Source organism: Delphinus delphis, chromosome 10, assembly GCF_949987515.2.
Source record: "Delphinus delphis chromosome 10, mDelDel1.2, whole genome shotgun sequence".
Lineage (NCBI taxonomy): Eukaryota > Metazoa > Chordata > Mammalia > Artiodactyla > Delphinidae > Delphinus > Delphinus delphis.
In genome coordinates this window covers 68022851-68040713 of record NC_082692.2, presented here as the reverse complement: position 1 = coordinate 68040713, position 17863 = coordinate 68022851, and the positions used below count along the sequence as shown (strand labels likewise).

General features: G+C 52.6%; 1 protein-coding gene across 2 annotated transcripts; it reads left to right on the top strand.

Annotated features, from left to right (window-relative positions):
* Nucleotides 1-379: 379 nt before the first annotated feature.
* NT5DC2 (5'-nucleotidase domain containing 2) lies at nt 380-17862 on the top strand. Of its 2 annotated transcripts, none has more exons than XM_060022648.2 (14): nt 380-658; nt 13301-13485; nt 13628-13702; nt 13967-14022; nt 14163-14256; nt 14458-14586; nt 14699-14759; nt 14844-14946; nt 15068-15169; nt 15377-15458; nt 17048-17134; nt 17230-17370; nt 17455-17519; nt 17601-17862. In XM_060022648.2, the coding sequence occupies exons 1-14, from the start codon at nt 439-441 to the stop codon at nt 17860-17862; spliced, it is 1662 nt and encodes a 553-aa protein (XP_059878631.1). In that variant the 5' UTR covers nt 380-438. The 2 variants fall into 2 exon arrangements, with proteins under 2 accessions (XP_059878631.1, XP_059878632.1); XM_060022649.2 differs by lacking the exon at nt 380-658 and adding an exon at nt 2432-2926.
* The last annotated feature ends 1 nt before the right edge of the window (nt 17863 follows it).

Here is a 17863-nt window from a genome sequence, read left to right as displayed (position 1 = left end):
GTGGGGGAAGGGGCGGGAGGCCCCGGGAGCAGAGGGGGAGACAGGGCCGGGGGGCCGGGGTGGACCCGCCGCGCTCTGGCCCTTTCCCCTCCGAGCCCTGGCCGTCCGGAGCCTCGCGGGGACGGCCTTTCTTAGGCCCGCCTGCCTCCCTAGGGGAGGAAAGAAGGAGCCGCCATCGCCACCGTAGATTCCGAAGGGGCGCAGAGTCCTCCTGGGCCGCTCCGGAGACTGGAGGAGGGGGTCGGGGAGCCCGCCCCGCCCCGTCCGGGACCTCCCGCCCCCCGGACATAGGGACGCTCCCATTGGCGGTCGGGCTCCGCGCGCCGCGCCCATTGGCCGGCCGCTGTGAGGAGCACGCGGCCACGGTGGCGGGCGCGCAGTAGGAGGGCGGCGGACGGGCTGGAGGGCTGAGGGCTGCGCGGGCGGCGCGCAGCGGGCATGGCGGGTGTGGGGCTGCGGGCGGCCGCTCGGCGCTGCCTGCCGCGCCGAGACCACGGCGGGCCGCGAGCCGCCTCGTCCTCGCCCTCCTGTCCTGGTTGCGGCCCTCCGGGTCCCGGCGCCCACTGCCCCGGCGCCCCGCGCTCGGCGCCCGCCGGCGGCGCCGAGCCCAGCGCACACCTGTGGGCTCGATACCAGGACATGCGGAGACTGGTGCACGGTAGGTGAGCCCGAGCGGGAGGAGCGCCGGGCGTGTAGCACTCTCGGCGGCACACGCGAGCCTGGCCGACGGACCGACGGACCGAGTTCCAGGGTACCGCTCCCGAGTCGTCCCGGGCGCCGCTCCTCGGGGGGAGCGCCGTGGTGGGGCTCGCCAGGGCCCCAGAGCCCTAAGGCCGGGCAACCCTTCAGGAGGGACTCCGGCGGAGGGTCCTGGGGGCTTCTGGGGACTCCCGGAGGCGAGCGGGTGCGCGGTTTGTTCCTCCGCTCAGTATTCAGGAGCTCGGGGTTCCTGTAGCGGCCGCCGGAAGGCGGGCCCCGCCGTCTTTCCTCAGGGTCCCGCCTGTTGGGAGGCCGAAGCGGAAACGCCCCCAACCCCTTGTTCTCTTCGGGGCCTTTAGTTGGGGCGGGAGTACTGGGGACAAAGCCAGCCAGCCGGCGGCGCTGGCCGAAGCGGGCTCCTAGAGATTCCTGACTCAAAAGATGCCGACTAGACTCTTCGGACGCCTCTAGATTCCGCCCTGGAATCTCGCGCTCTCAGCTCAGGAGGGGAAGGCGTTGTTTGGAGAAACGACACCAAGTCGCCCAAGTCCCCTGGAATCCAGAAGGGTTGCTGCTTCCTTGGCCAGGGCACTTACTCCTCTATCCTCTCTCCCTCTGCAAAACTGGCAGATGAGGCCCCAGAGCACCCTGGTGAGGCCAGAGGGCTGGATATTTGTTCTGGTCTCTGGGGCCCTGCCTCTTTAGCAGACAGATGTGGTTGGGGCTTGGCCCTATCACTGACCAGCTGGGTGGCACTCAGCAAGCCTCTTCCTCTCGGACCCTCAGTGTCTTACATCGGAAAACACAGTCCTGGGGCCTCTGTCACAGGGTTGTGGTGCTGACTCGGAAAGAGTCCAGGAATGGATGGGGCAACTTCAGGAGGAGCCCCTCTGGGAGTGATATAGCTTTTGCCATCTTATAAGACAAAGTGGTCCTGTCTGGAAGATTCCAACTGCCTGAACGAGGGCTTCCACTCCAGCTGTGTAGAGACCTGGGAGTAGTATGGGTGGACAGGACTCACATTTTGAGGAGCTGAAGGCAGAATAAGCCCTGAGGACTGGTGATTTTGAAGCCCTTGGGCCTCTATCAGGACCCTCCCTGCCTCCCCCCACCACCCAGTGGACTGGGCATACATGGGGTGCCGTTTAAGGACCTGTCTTTGTTCTGGGCCTCGAGAAGACCCTCAGTAGAGCAGCCTGAGAAGCCTGCATTGTAGGTGTGGGGGAGAGACATAGGGAAGTCTAGTGGGCTTTATCACTCAGGGCCCACTTGGATTTTCAGATCTTCACAGAGACACCCCCCCCCCAAGCTCCTCTTGATGTGATAAGGGCAAGGTCATTTCCAAGATGCCATAGTGAGTGCCGGGATGGACCAGCCTTGCACCCCTGGGTCCTAACTATCCCCTTCTGGCTGGGTTTCCTTGGGGGAGATTCTGGACATTGAGACATGCTGATGCCTGTGGGCAAAACTTTGCTGGGGAGCCAGGCCCCAGGCCAGCCCCTCCCCCCCCCAGCCTCATTGTGGTGACACTGGAAGGCTAGGCGGAGGGACAAAGTGATTGAGGCAGTTAGGGTGACCTGAATTCAAATCTCAGTTCCATGGCCTGTTGCTAGATAGTTTGGAGCAAGTGACTTTACCTCCCTGCACTCCAGTTTCTTCCTCTGGATGATGGAGGAATAAATGTGATCACCTCATGGGATTGGAGTGAGCTCTAAGGCACCTGCAGCAGCTGGGAGGATGGCACCCACAAGTCTCATGGCTGCCATTGAGAGGAGTTGCCCTGGAAGGTGGGGGCTGGACAGTGAGACCAGTGAATTTGGGAGGCTGGTGCAGGTGGGGGGCATATCTCCTCACCTGGCCCCATGCACCACCACAGCCCTATGGAAGAAACTGGGGCCTTCTGGCCCCCAGAGCTATGGTTTTCTCAGTCTAGAAGCTGGGTCAGGAGGCCAGGCCTGTGGGCTGCTTCCCCATCCTGCTTTGTTCCTGGGAGGGTTGTCCATCCCTCGGAATATCCTCAAGGGCAGAGGCGAAAGCCTGGATTTGGCCAGAACTCAGTGCCAGGAAGGGGCTGCACAGCCAAGCAGACCCCTGCCCTCCTGGGGAACTACTGGGCTTTGTGCTGAGAGTCACAGATGGCACCCAGGAACTCAGGACCGTGGGAAGGGACATCTCAGAAGCAGCTGCATAAGAGAGCTGATGTCAGCTGTGTCTCATGTGCACCCAGGTGAGGAGTGTTCCATCTGCACCCACGAATCTGAAGCAGCTGCTCTTCCAGGCCTAAGGGCCACCAGAGGAACCAGCCACACCTGTTCCCCCACCCACATTCTGTACTTGTCTCCAAAGGAAAGGGGATGGGTGTGGAGCCTGTGTTCCAAAGGGACCTCTGAGGCAAATGTCTGCTCCATGGCCAAGGGCTTCTGCTTCAAGATCACAACTTGTGTCTGAGACAAAAATTAATTCACTGGAGGCTTGGGCTCTTTGGGCCTCAGCCACAGGCTAGAGGTCTCAGGAACGGGGCCACCTGGAGCCCCTGCAAGGCAGTGTGCTGTGTGTGCACCTAGTCCTGCCTGCTCCCCTCTGATTCCCTGCAACCCGTTTCTTTGAGGGAAACTGGGGACAGGGAAATGTGGGCTCCAGAGGTGCATTGCCCATTTAATCCTACATTTGCCACGGGTCCAGGTGGGAATGCTGCCCAGAGCACGTTCTGTATGACCCTCTTTTTAATTTTGTAGGTTGGTACAATTTTTATTCCTCCTTTAGAGACAAGGAAACTGAGCCCCAAAAGGTAAGGTGTGGTAATTTTCCTGAGGTCATAGCCATGTGAGGGAGGGCTCGGTCTGCTCTCTCTGACCTCAAAGCCCGTGCCCTTTCCCCGTCCACCTCCCCCACTGCACAGATGGGGAAACAAAGGCAGATAAGCCTGGGAACCCTCAGCCCCCTAGGGAGCAGCCAGGGGATTGGGGTGGCTATGACTGTATCCTCAGAGGAGAGCAGCCTGGGTAATGACCCAGAACCTACCACATGTCCCACCTGTCATAATTAGCAATGTTCCCTGCCTAGAGGTGATGCTGAAAACTCGGCCTCTGTACACCAGTGCTGAATCAAGTCTCGGAGACAGAGTTTTAGGTGAAGTAGAAGAGAATAGCTTTCCTGCTTTGCCAGGCAAAGGGGGACGCAGCAGGCTCCTGCCCCAAAACACTATCTCCCAACCCAGGAGGAGTTGGTAAGTTTTTCTAGCAATGGTGCAAGGGTGGGGTTGTTGAGAAGATTAGGGTGTGAGCAGGGTCTGCACTCCTTTAATCTCATCTCAGGTGGTCTCCTAATCTTGATGAGCTTCTCTGGTTCCTCAGATCTTGCCTCAGGTGGTTTCTCGGCTGTTGCTCCGTTGTCTCCCCATCCTTTCCCTTCTCGACTAACAGCTGTTCAAATCTGCCCTTTGGAACCCAGGGAAGGTCATGGAGGCTGGAGTCCGTTCCCTACAAACAAGAAATGAGGGACAGAAAGGCTTCTGTGCCCAGGAGCCCCACAGGGTCTTGCTTGGTTTCACTCCCCCCTTTTCTTTGATACTCCTCAGTCTTGAGGAGAACAGATGTTGGACAAGATAAGGAATAATTGTTTTGGATAGAAATGTTAATCATAAACTTGGCAGAGGGACTCGGTTTTAATCCCTGCTTCAATTTTATCTTTCCCCAAATCTTACTTCCTGCTGAAACGGGGCATAGATACCGAATTAGAAATATTAGAGGGCTTCCCTGGTGGTGCAGTGGTTAAGAATCCGCCTGCCAATGCCGGGGACACAGGTTCAAGCCCTGGCCTGGGAAGATCCCACATGCCACGGAGCAACTAAGCCCGTGCGCCACAACTACTGAGCCTGAGCTCTAGAGCCTGTGCTCCGCAACAAGAGAAGCCACCACAATGAGAAGCCTGTGCATTGCAATGAAGAGTAGACCCCACTCGCTGCAAGGAGAGAACGCCTGCACACTGCAACGAAGACCCAACACAGCCAAAAATAAATAAATAAATTTATTAAAGAAACAGAAAGAAAGGATATTAGAAATACTTGAACTCCTAGTCCTGGATCCGAGGAGTCCTGTATGATTAAGATCTCAATCCCTTAGTCTGCCATTTTGGTGCAACAGACCCAAGTTAAAGGTAAAACGAGTGACAACTGGATCTTTAGTAGATGGTGTAGATCTCACTTCCTTAGAAATTCAGGAGAATAAATCGGAAACCCAGTCTGGAACTGGGCTGTTGTAGCCAGTTGTTTCCAAACAATTCCCTGTAAGGGGGAAAACTCACCAAGTCAACCCTGAAGACTCGGAAATAGGAAGCTCACCACATATCCAGCAGTTATGAATTATCAAGAGAATCAGCATATGAATCTATAGTTTTGTGGGGAAAAGTAAAAGGTATGAGAAAGAATAAGAAAACAAAACTTCATTACACTTGTCGGAACAAATACTTAAGGTTTCCCAAAGAGTGAGATGTCCACTTCTTAGGAGTCTTGTTCGCTGGCTGTAGGCAGGTGTGGCTGGTCAGTCTCTGGTGATCATCTTACTCTAGTGTGATGTACCCATGGTTTTACTCCATCCAGTTTCAGAGAGGTATGAGTGGTAAGAACATCATAGGCTCCCTTCCATTTCTCTTCAAGCTGCTGCTCAGGTTCTTGTTCTTTCCACACTTTCAGCAGCACCCTGTCTCCTGCTTTGAAGGGATGAAAGGGAGCTTCCAGGCGAGGGGGAGACCTGTGAGACACAAACTCATGCTTAGCGGTTAACAATTGACCAGTCTGTTGTACATACTGCTTAACTTATTTATTTGAAGTATAGTTGATTTACCATGTGCTAATTTCTGTTATATAAAAGTGACTCAGTTATACACATATATACTTTTTTTTTTTTTAGGCTGCATTGGGTCTTCGCTGCTGTGCGCGGTCTTTCTCTAGTTGCAGCGAGCAGGGGCTACTCTTTGTTGTGGCATGCAGGCTTCTCATTGTGGTGGCTTCTCTTGTTGCGGAGCATGGGCTCTAGGCGTGTGGGCTTCAGTAGTTGTGGCTCATGGGCTCTAGAGCACAGGCTCAGTAGTTGTGGTGCACGGGCTTAGTTGCTCCGTGGCACGTGGGATCTTTCCAGACCAGGGCTCGAACCTGTGTCCCCTGCATTGGCAGGCGGATTCTTAACCACGGTGCCACCGGGGAAGCCCTACATTATTTTTTTATAGTCTTTCCATTATGGTTTATCCCAGGAGATTGACTATAGTTCCTTGTGCTATACAGTAGGACCTTGTTGTTTATCCATTCTTTTTGTTTTTTTAAGATTTTTTTTTTAAATGGACCATTTTTTTTTTAAGTCTTTATTGAATTTGTTACAGTATTGCTTCTGTTTTATGTTTTGGTTTTTGGCCACGACCAGGGATCAAACCCACACCCTCTGCATTGAAAGGCAAAGTCTTAACCACTGGACTGCTAGGGAAGTCCCTGTTCATCCATTCGAAATGTAACAGTTGCATCCAGTAACCCCCAACTCCTAGTCCATCCCTCTGCCTCCCCACCTCCCCACCTCTCCCCTGGCAACCAAAAGTCTGTTCTCTATGTCTGTGAATCTGTTTGTTTTGTAGATAGGTTCATTTGTGCCCTATTTTAGATTCCACATGTAAGTGAGATATATGGTATTTGTCTTTCGGACTTAGTTCACTTAGTATGATAATCTCTCGTTGCATCCATGCTTGCTGCAAATGGCATTATTTCATTCTTTTTTATGGCTGAGTAGTATTCCATTTTTTATGTGTACCACATCTTCTTTATCCATTCATCTGTTGAACATTTAGGTTGTTTCCATGACTTGGCTATTGTGAATAGTCCTGCTGTGAACATAGGGTGCATGTATCTTTTTGAATTATAGTTTTGTCTGGGTATATGCCCAGGATCAGGATTCCTGGATCATATGGTAGTTCTATTTTTAGTTTTCTGAGGAACCTCCACACTGTTTTCCATAGTGGCTGCACCAACTTGTATTCCCACCAAGAGTGGAATTCCCTTTTTTCCACACCCTCTCCAGCATTTGTTATTTGTAGACTTTTTAATGATGGGGATTCTGACTGGTATGAAGTGGTACCTCATTGTAGTTTTGATTTGCATTTCTCTAATAATTAGTGATGTTGAGCATCTTTTCACATGCCTACTGGCCATCTAAATGTTTTCTTTGGAGAAATGTCTATTATGGTCTTCTGCCTGTTTTTTGATTGGTGTTTTTATTTCTTTTTTTTGTTTTGTTTTGTTTTTTGTTGTTGTTTGTTTTTTTGGCCGCACTGTGCAGCTTGCAGGATCTTAGTTCCTCAACCAGGGATGAAACCCGCACCCTCAGCAGTGAAAGTACACAGTCCTAACCACTGGACCTCCAGGGAATTCCCTGGGTTGTTTGTTTTTTCGTTGTTGAGTTGTATGAGCTGTTAGTATATTTTGGAGATTAACTCTTGTCTGTCTCATCATTTGCAAATATTTTCTCCCATTCCATACGTAGGTTGTCTTTTCATTTTTTGAGTGGTTTCCTTTGCTGTGCAAAAGCTTGTAAGTTTCATTAGGTTCCATTGTTTATTTTTGTTTTGGGAGACTGACCTAAGAAAACATTGGTACGATTTATGTCAGAGAATGTTTTGCCTGTGCTCTTCTAGGAGTTTTATGGTGTCATGTCTTACGTTTCAGTCTTTAAGCCATTTTTAGTTTATTTTTGTGCATGGTATGAGGGTGTGTTCTAACTTCATTGATTTACATGCAGCTGTCCAACTTTCCCAGAACCATGAACTGTTTTTCTTTCTTTACTCTTAGGAGCCAAGAATGGTCGCCTGTATATAATTTCTTAAGGGCTCAACCCTCGCCTGCTTCTAGGGGCCACCCACATATGGAGGAGAGCAATTGGCAAGCCCTTGTTCTATTTTAGATGAGTTTCCTGGCATAGCTTAGCAAAAGTTCTTCATGGTGTGATTCATCTTCTTAGCCTTTCTCATAGATCGGTGTCTCCATGCTGAGCGAAGTTTCCATTATATACCTAAAGCTTTATTTACTGTTTGTGTTATTTCTGCTATGAAAGCAGATCCATGGTCACTCTGAATAGTAGAGGGAGGGCTGTACCTAGGAATAATGTCCTTAAGAAGAGCTTTTGTCACTTCTAATACTTTTTCTGTTCTGGCTGGGAAGGCCTCTACTCAACCTTGATCCACGTGCAATCCTTGTAAATCTTCAGCCAAAATCTCGTTGAAGAGGGTGGGGGAATTTTTAAATCCTTGTGGCATCCCAAGTCTGATGTAGCTCAGAAAATTCAAGTTTGCAACAATACAGAAATATGTCCGAAATCACATACACAACGGTCAGTTCGTTTTACCATAGTTACTCCATTTTGACTTTCAAATGCACTCCCCTCCTCAGTGTCAAAGCAGATGTACAATGCGTGTCTGAAAGGCCACAAAACAGGCCTTTTTTTAAAGTTAAACCATGTATAAGCCAGTGACTTCCCCACACCTCAATACATGCAGATGTTTTTCATCATTTTCCCTCTGATTGCAAATCTTTCAATAGAAAGCATTGATAATCAAAATAGCTGTCCCTCAATGCCGGGGTGATACAGCTGTTTGACCTGGTTGTAGATCATGTCCCTCCATGCTAGGCCTCTTTTATATTTGCCTAGTTAATCAGGTATCGTGAACAAGCTCAGAGGTATGTTAGTGAGGAAACATTTTATAGGACATACATTTTATCATTTATACCCAATTGTCACACGAGCATTGTACATGTGCTTTAAGCAGTAGACCCAGCTCAGTGGTATGATATGACATTTATGAGAGACCTGTATTTGTCTGAAGGTCCTTCGCATAAATCTTGAAGATGAAGCACTTCTGCAAAAGCATCAGAGTACAATAACTGTCTATAAATGACAGAAGGACTTAAAGGATGCAGTTAAACATCTGATTACAATGTAATCGATAAAGAAACTTGGTTACAATAACCAGAATTACAACTGATTACATTTGATTTAACGTACCAAATCTTAATTAAATGTTTCTTTCTGAAATGCCTCAGGGGCCCTCTGAAGCATCTCAACGTTAGCTGGAGGTCAAAAGAACTTTTAGAAACTGCCAAACAATGCTATTTACTTAACCAAAGTGAAAAGATTTTAAAGGTGAATACAGATCACTTAAAGGCAAAGGAACTCACAAGCTGTTATCAAAAGCAGTATTTCAAGAAAACTTTAGAGGAAGAAACCAAATCCAGTCTTGTCCCAGCCCACTCCCAACAAAATTCATTTACCCAACTAAATTTCCTTTTCCTTTTCTGCAGACCTTCTACAACTTTCTGTAAACATTTTGCCCCTTTTCCATTCAAAATCAACCAGCTCTAGGGCAAAAATCACTTTTTTTTTTCCTTAGGAAAATGCAGTGCCATTCCTCATACCATCTTTTGTTCAAAACACACAACCTACTTTCCTTAAGCAACCGTGAATTGTCTTCAGCACTCTGTAGATTTATAAACATAAATACCAATAATTTCTAAAGACATGTGCTTTCTTTTTTTTTTAATATTCTTCATTCATTTATTTATGGCTGCGTCGGGTCTTAGTTGTGGCATGCGTGCTCTTTTTTGCGGCGTGCGGGGCTTCTCTCTAGTTGTGGCATGCGGGCTCCAGAGCGTGTGGGCTTAGTTGGTTGCCCCACAGCATGTGGGATCTTAGTTCCCCGACCAGGGATCAAACCCACATCTCCTGCATTGGAAGGTAGACTCTTAACCACTGGACCACCAGGGAAGTCCCAGACATGTGCTTTCTTATAAAGAATCACAGGGTGGCACCAAATACCTTTAGTTCCTACATACCTTTAGTCTCTCTGCAAAGGGAAGCCAGTATTCAGTAATTAATGTTTCAGTATCTTATTTTACTTGGAAATGGCCTACCTATTCAATAAACTTCCATCATTTAACTTAATTTAGCACAACTCTACAATTTTAAGTTACCAAGCATCTGGAGAGATTATTCTTAAGTAGACATTCCTAAAATACTTATTCATAAAGAGTTTACCTAAAAACTCTTAACCTCGTTTGCTTTACTTAACACTGATGATTCTAAATACATGTCTATATTAATTAAACCAACAAGCTTAAACTACCTTCAGTAACAGATATCAATTCAGTACTGAGTATTTCCCAGATCGTGTGGTCCAAAATTTATATTGGCCAATTTTTTAGACATTTAGATTTAACTTGTAAGCTCTTACTTTTAAGTCAATTAAACAGAGCTCATTTACAAGTTAGCTCCTACATAAAGACAGAACCAGAGATCTCACAGTTTTTCCACTTGAGTTTAATAAGGCCTTCTTTCCCCTGCCCTTTTTCTTCAGTCTCAGGAACTAGAGATGGTCTAGATAACATGTGTTCCTGAGGACCTAGGCACAGGGGGAAAGAAATACCAATTCCTTTTCATGGGAGCATAGCTGAAGAGCTCCTAGTTTTGTAAAAATACCCTAGGGGGTGTACAGAGATTGAACAGAGCTCTGGTCACCTATAACAAGGCTAGTCCAAAAGGGAAAATTCCAACCAACATTCCTCCACAGGCAAAGCCCCACGCAATAGGGAAGGATACACTGATGTTGTCACACGTGAGCTCTGTTATTCACAAAAGATGTCTCAACCAGTCAGTGCAAGTACTGACACACACACACATACAAACAACAAACATGGTCCCACAAACAAAAGATCAGACAAGGCGTAGCCCAAAGATTCCATTTCCACTCCCGGACAGAGAATTCAAAGTGGCCCACAATGAGCAGGTAGAATTTTCCCACCCTGCGCAAGCCAGAGTGGCTCACCCCAAAACAATACACATAAAAGCACAGACGACAGATAAGCTATGGCCACACAGATAATTAGAGGAGGTGTAGTTTAAAAATTCTGCTTCCACTCCCAGACAAAGGTTTCCAAACAGATTGGCTCAGTTCTTGAAAAAGAACAAACCCAGAGTTGGCTCTTGGAGAGCCCAGAGTGGCTAGCCCAGATGGAGTGGAGAGAATTCCCAGCCTTTCCATTCCTGTGACAAAAGGATTCTAGCTGAAGAATAGAATAATAATTTAGGCTACCACACAAAGGCCACTTCTCCTTACTTTTAAGAATGTACATTGGCCAAACAGAATTACAATAGAATCTCATTCTTTTTAGCCATAGATTGATAGCTATAGGTTGACCAGTCTGCCAGAATTTTCCCCAGGGGACTATCAGATGGACTCGAAGAAGAAGCACTTCCCATGTTTGATTGAAAGAACACTCAGGCTCAGACCAAGAACAAACCAAAATCCTAGCCAGCAACAGAAGCCTCAAACCAAAGAAACCAAAAACCCAAACAGAAACCAAAACGAAATGGGCTTCCAAGTCCCACTTAGCCCGTGATCTCTGCCCAAGTGGCACACCTCTCAAATGGGATTTCCTGGAATGGAGAATCCCCCAAATGGGAACCAAGGTTCCCCCAAACGGACAGGGTCAAAGTGGCCACAGAGTACACGCTGGGGGACTTCCCCAAATGCTAGCCGAGGTGTTGTGACATCCCAAATGCTACTTTTATGCTTCCCCAAAATAATTCCTTGGAGTAGGAAGTCCAGGGTGGTCCAGGCAGGAGGAAGAGAGGAACATCCTCAAGGCGAAGATGACCTCGGCAGCTGGGCAGCTGCTAGGGTGGTCCCTAGCAGGACCACTCTTCCACTGTCTCGTCCCGCCTCGGAGTTCCAGCTGCCAGGATGGCTGATGGGGTATGACTGGGGCTCAGCCTTCCCAGACAAGGGTCCCAGGTGATCTGGTCTCTAAAGGAATTCTTCAGCCCTCCACTCTTGAATGAGGCTGGCATGGAGAAAATCTTGGAGCATCCAATCAAGCCAGGGAACCACCCCCCCCGCCCCGCACCCGCCCCAGGACTGCCCACGAGTCAGCCCCATGTTGGGTGCCAAATCGAATCTTGGAGACAGAGTTTTGGGTGAAGTAGAAGAGAATAGCTTTATTGCTTTCGCAGGCAAAGGGGGACAGGCTTCTGCGCCAAAAAACTATCTGCCAACCAGGGAGGAATTGGTGAGGAGTTTTTATAGCAGTCGTTCAAGGGTGGGGTTGCTGATAAGATTAGGGTGTGTGCAGGGTCCGCACTCCTTTAATCTTGTGGTCTCCTAATCTTTTTTTTTTTCTTTTTTTAATTTATTTATTTTGGGCTGCACTGGGTCTTCATTGCTGCGCGTGGGCTTTCTTTAGTTGCCTCGAGCTGGGGCTACTCTTCGTTGTGGTGCGCAGGCTTCTCATTGCAGTGGCTTCTCTTGTTGTGGAGCACAGGCTCTAGGCACGTGGGCTTCAGTAGTTGTGGCGCACGGGCTTAGTTGCTCCATGGCATGTGGGATCTTCCCGGACCAGGGCTCAAACCCGTATCCCCTGCATTGGCAGGCATTCTTTTTTTTTTTTTTGGCTGCGTTGGGTCTTCGTTACTGTGCGCGGGCTTTCTCTAGTCGTGGTGAGCAGGGGGGCTACTCTTTGTTGCAGTGCGCTGGGCTTCTCATTGTGGTGGCTTCTCTTGTGGAGCAAGGGCTCCAGGCACGCAGGCTTCAGTAGTTGTGGTGCATGGGCTTAGTTGCTCCGTGGCATGTGGGATCTTCCCAGACCAGGGATCGAAGTCGTGTCTCCTGCATTGGCGGGTGGATTCTTAACCACTGCACCACCAGGGAAGTCCCAAGAGGCAGGTTTTTTTTTTTTGCGGTACGTGGGCCTCTCACTGTTGTGGCCTCTCCCATTGCGGAGCACAGGCTCCGGACGCGCAGGCCCAGCAGCCATGGCTCACGGGCCCAGCTGCTCCGCGGCATGTGGGATCTTCCCGGACCAGGGCATGAATCCATGTCCCCTGCATCGGCAGGCGAATTCTTAACCACTGTGCCACCAGGGAAGCCCTGGTCTAATCTTGATGAGCTTCTCTGGTTCCTCAAATCTTGCCTCAGGTTGTTTCTTGGCTGCTCCTCCCTTGTCTCCCCATCCTTTCCCTTCCCTACTAGCAGCTGTTCAAATCTGCCCTTTGGAACCCAGGGAAGGTCATGAAGGCTGGAGTGGGGGACAGAAATGGGGGACAGAAAGGCTTCTGTACCCAGGAGCCCCACAGGGTCCTGCTTGGTCCCAGGGGCAGTGAATGTCATTACGTGGACTGGTGGGCAGCTGAAATCCGATTAGAGGGGCCTCACTGTGAGACCTGTGGCAGGTGCACAGAGCTGGGGCCCTGAGCAGCAGCGGAGCTACCCAGTACCCCTCACCTTGATAATGTTCCTAAGTCCCAACCCCAGCTTCAGGCAAGGTGGAAAGTGTCAGAGCATAGCCAGGTGTCCCATGGGGCTTATGAGAGTCTGAAGGAGGCATGGCTTAGAGCAACTGGTAGGCTGCAGGCGGTGGTATAATCCAGGACCCATAGGGTCCTTACCCCACCCATGTGACCCTGGGCGAGTGACTTTTCTCTGAGCCTCAGTTTGACCTAATGCTGCATTGAGCTAAGAGTACCATTTTAGGGTGTTTCCTGATCATCCTCATTATACTTATACCTCCTTCCTCTAGACCTCCTGCCTCCTGAGGTCTGCAGTCTCCTGAACCCAGCGGCCATCTATGCCAACAACGAGATCAGCCTGCGTGATGTCGAGGTCTATGGCTTCGACTATGACTACACCCTGGCCCAGTATGCGGACACGCTGCACCCAGAGATCTTCACTGCCGCCCGTGACATCCTGATTGAGCACTACAAGGTGAGGCCAGACAGGTAGGGGTCCCAGGCCGGATCATGGGGCGCCCCTGGATGGGTGGCTGAATTGATCCCCTGAGGCAGCTGCCCAGCCAGCAGGTCTGTCAGTACTGCTGGCTCAGGCCTGACCTGATTTCCCCTGACAGTACCCGGAGGGGATTCGAAAGTATGACTACAACCCCAGCTTTGCCATCCGTGGCCTCCACTATGATATTCAGAAGGTGAGTGGCTAGACCACTGACTCCCTGGCCCCTCCTGACTGGATGTATATCAGAACTACTTCCTTAGCTGCCCGTCTCCTATGCGGGCGGGGGCGGTGCTTATCTTTCTACTCCCTTGGCCTCAAAGCTGTAGCTTCCTCTTGGCGTGCACATGATACCCTTGGTACCATCCAACTGGGGCTTCGGCATGGGGGCTAGCAAAGGCTGGCTCAGAGCTAATGGCAAACTCCTTCATTGCCCCTCTTACTCCCTTGGTGCCCTCAGAGTCTTCTGATGAAGATTGACGCCTTCCATTATGTGCAACTGGGGACAGCCTACAGGTCAGTGCTAACCTTGCCCTGACCGCACCCCAGCCTGCTGCTCCAGGTCCACACTGTCCTGCATCACCCCACGGTCCCCCACCCTACACCGTGGCCAGGGTTCAGGACACTTCGGACTGGTGATCTCTGCATCCACCCAGGGGCCTTCAGCCTGTACCAGACGAAGAGGTGATCGACCTATATGGGGGCACCCAGCACATCCCACTGTACCAGATGAGTGGCTTCTATGGCAAGGTACTCGCTCCGTCTGCCACTGCCCAGGGCAGCCAGCTCCATGACCTCACAGTGGGTGCTGGCTCCCGGGGAGGCAGTGCCCACACCCTGGTGTGCCAGCCCTGACCCACAGGCTGTGCCCCTCCACCAGTGTCCCAAGACATATTTGGAGCTCTTGGGTCTCCGGAGCTGGGGCTTGCTGAGTCAGTGGTCCTTCCTCAGGGTCCTTCCATCAAGCAGTTCATGGACATCTTCTCGCTGCCAGAGATGGCACTGCTCTCCTGCGTGGTGGACCACTTCCTGGGCCATGGCCTGGAGTTTGACCAAGCACACCTCTATAAGGATGTGACGGTGAGGGCGCTAGGCCTGCCTCCCAGTGTGGCAGGGAAGGTGAAGTCCAGCCACAGCAGGGCAGGTCCTCCTGGGCTCCACTGTGGCCTCACTGTCCCTCCACTGCCCCCAGGACGCCATTCGAGATGTGCACGTGAAGGGCCTTATGTACCAGTGGATCGAGCGGGACATGGGTAAGGGGGGATGGTTGCCCTGCTGCGGCCTGTCCGGGCAGGGTGCAGGGCTGGCCCTCACAAGCTCCCATCTCCCCCCATTAGAGAAGTACATCCTGCGAGGGGATGAGACATTCGCCGTCCTGAGCCGCCTGGTGGCGCACGGGAAACAGCTGTTCCTCATCACCAACAGTCCTTTCAGCTTCGTGTGAGCACCCCCGTGTCCCCCAACCCGTGGGAGGAGGGAGCAGGGCAGGGGCCTGAGTTGGGATGGGCAGGCCTGGAGCCTCCCTCAGACACCTGCCACCTGTCCCACTCTGTCCCACCAGGGACAAGGGGATGCGGCACATGGTGGGTGCCGACTGGCGCCAACTCTTCGACGTGGTCATCGTCCAGGCAGACAAGCCCAGCTTCTTCACCGACCGGCGCAAGTATGGGCCTGGCAGGGGCGATGGGCCCAGGGAGCGGGGACTGGCCTCTGCTTGCCGCCCTGTGTGCCTGGGGTGGGGGCACCCCCTTGCTGATGGGCAGGTGAGCAGGTGGGCCTTTGCAGAGTGGGAGGTGTCCAGCCTGTGGTCCTGCCACAGACTGGAAATCAGGCCCTTTAACCCCACCCTAGGCCTTTCAACCCACCCTAGGCCTTTCAGAAAACTTGATGAGAAGGGCTCACTGCATTGGGACCGTATCACCCGCCTGGAAAAGGGCAAGATCTATCGTCAGGTGAGAGCCATCTAGGTGGGAATTGTACCTGGTAGGGACCCCAGGGCCCAGCCACGGCCCCAGGCTGTGGCGGGGCTGCCGCACGGCCTCTTGGGCCCTGACCAGCCACCACACCTTCTGTTGTGGCTCTGTCCCCTCACAGGAAGTGGCTCCCAGGGCCTGGCCCAATTGCTTGGCCTCTCTGTGCTGTGCTTTCCTCGTCTGTAAAAGAGGTATAATACTCTACTTGAGTGGTGGTGTAAAGCTCTTAGGTTGTTGGGGCATTTGCCAAGTGCCCAATAAATGGCCCTGCTTTTGCCTCGGGCTGAGCACTCTGCTGCAGCCAGATGAGCCTGGTTGGGGCCCCCGAGTTGGGCTGGTGGGGGTGCTGGCACAGGCCTCGGAGGAAACCCCTTTTCTGGCTGGCTAGGAGGGTGAGAAGGGCCTTGTGCTTGGTGGGGAAGTGTCAGGTGGCTGTGAGCAGGAGGTGATTAAGGCACTTGGCTCTGGGTGGAATGCGGAAATCCTGGCTGAGCTGGGCTTCTTGGAGATGGAGGTTCCAGAAGCTGGGGGCAGGGAAGAAGCCAGCAGTCGGGCCAGTGACAGGCACAGGGAGCAGCCTCGGGCCGCCCAGTGCCAAGGTCCCAGCCCTTCACCCCTGCCGACCGCTCGGCCTTCCACCCTGCTGGCCCCCAACTGTCGGTGGCCCCCTTGGGCACGAGCTTTACCCCTCGGCTCTGAGGCTGATGCTCCCTGTTGTCTTGCCATCCTGGCTGAGCCTGAGGAGGGTCACGCGTCTTTGTGGGGAACACTGATTTTTCTTCTCTGGCAGGCTTTAGACTTCTGTATGCCTGGTGTTCTGAAATTTCATTGTGTGCGTGGTTCTCCTCGTCTTGGCACGTCCTCAGCGCCCCGCCCGCTCGTACTTCCCTCCTGCTCCTCACCTTCTCTGCTTGAGCTTATTTCAACCATTAAGCCCTTCACAGCTACCTGTTTCCCCCACGGCTGTCACCTCCCCAGGCCTCTCACGCCCGCAGACTGCCTCTAGTAACTCCTTTTTGCTGGGTGTATATTCTCACTTCTGGGCTGTGGGTGCCTGCCCTGTGGAGGCTGCTGCCCCTGCCCCGGTTTCTGCTCCCCTGCCAGCTTCCTCTGCTGTGCTTGAGCCTGGCTGTTTTCATCTCTCCAGCTTTGGCGCAGGAGGGGCAGGCGGCCTCACAGTGAGGACTGCCATTGGTCTGCTGGGTCCCTCTGGGCTCAGGCTGAGGTGGCCTGCTTGCTTCAGGGCCATGGGGTCACTGCTGCAGTTTGTTTCCCACAAAGAGTGAACTCAATTCCTAGCTTGGGTGGGTGTGAGGGCACGGGGAGGGGAGGCCCAGGGCACCAGGCCAGGCCTATAGGAGACCTTCCTGCCCCAGGCAGACCCCCTTCCGGAGCCTGGAGGGGACAGCGAGGCCACGGGAAAGGGCAGCCCAGCATCCGGCTAGAGGGGCCTTGCTGCCTCTGGGGATTAGGGATTTGGGAAGACTGGTGGAGAATTACCCGGGGGAGCCCCTTCAGCACACTGGGCTTAGCCCGGTCTCCCCCGCCCACCCCCAATCTCTTCCCAGGGAAACCTGTTTGACTTCCTGCGTCTGACGGAATGGCGAGGCCCCCGTGTGCTCTACTTCGGAGACCACCTCTACAGTGACCTGGCGGTGAGGGCGGGAGGCGGGGATGGGTCGCAGTGGGGAGGGGAGGGGGACCTCCTGGCCGGCACTGAGCCCTGCCTACCCTGCACCCTGCCCCCCAGGATCTCATGCTGCGTCACGGCTGGCGCACAGGTGCCATTATCCCTGAGCTGGAGCGAGAGATCCGCATCATCAACACGGAGCAGTACATGCACTCGCTGACGTGGCAGCAGGCGCTCACGGGGCTACTGGAGCGTATGCAGGTGCGGGGGCAGCTGGACGTCTGCAGGGAGGTGGGGGGCCGCTGCCTGGCCGCACACACCCAGAGCACCCCTTGTCTCCCCCAGACCTACCAGGATGCCGAGTCTCGGCAGGTGCTGGCCGCCTGGATGAAGGAGCGGCAGGAGCTGAGGTGAGTGGTGGGGCCTGGGCAGGAGCCCCAGCCCAGCCCCCTCAGGAGCACCCCCATGAGTGCCCACATCTCCCTCCCCAGGTGCATCACCAAGGCCCTGTTCAATGCGCAGTTCGGGAGCATCTTTCGCACCTTCCACAACCCCACCTACTTCTCGCGGCGCCTGGTGCGCTTCTCCGACCTCTACATGGCCTCCCTCAGCTGTCTGCTCAACTACCGCGTGGACTTCACCTTCTACCCGCGCCGCACGCCCCTGCAGCACGAGGCACCGCTCTGGATGGATCAGCTCTGCACCGGATGCATGAAGACACCCTTCCTTGGCGACATGGCCCACATCCGCTGAG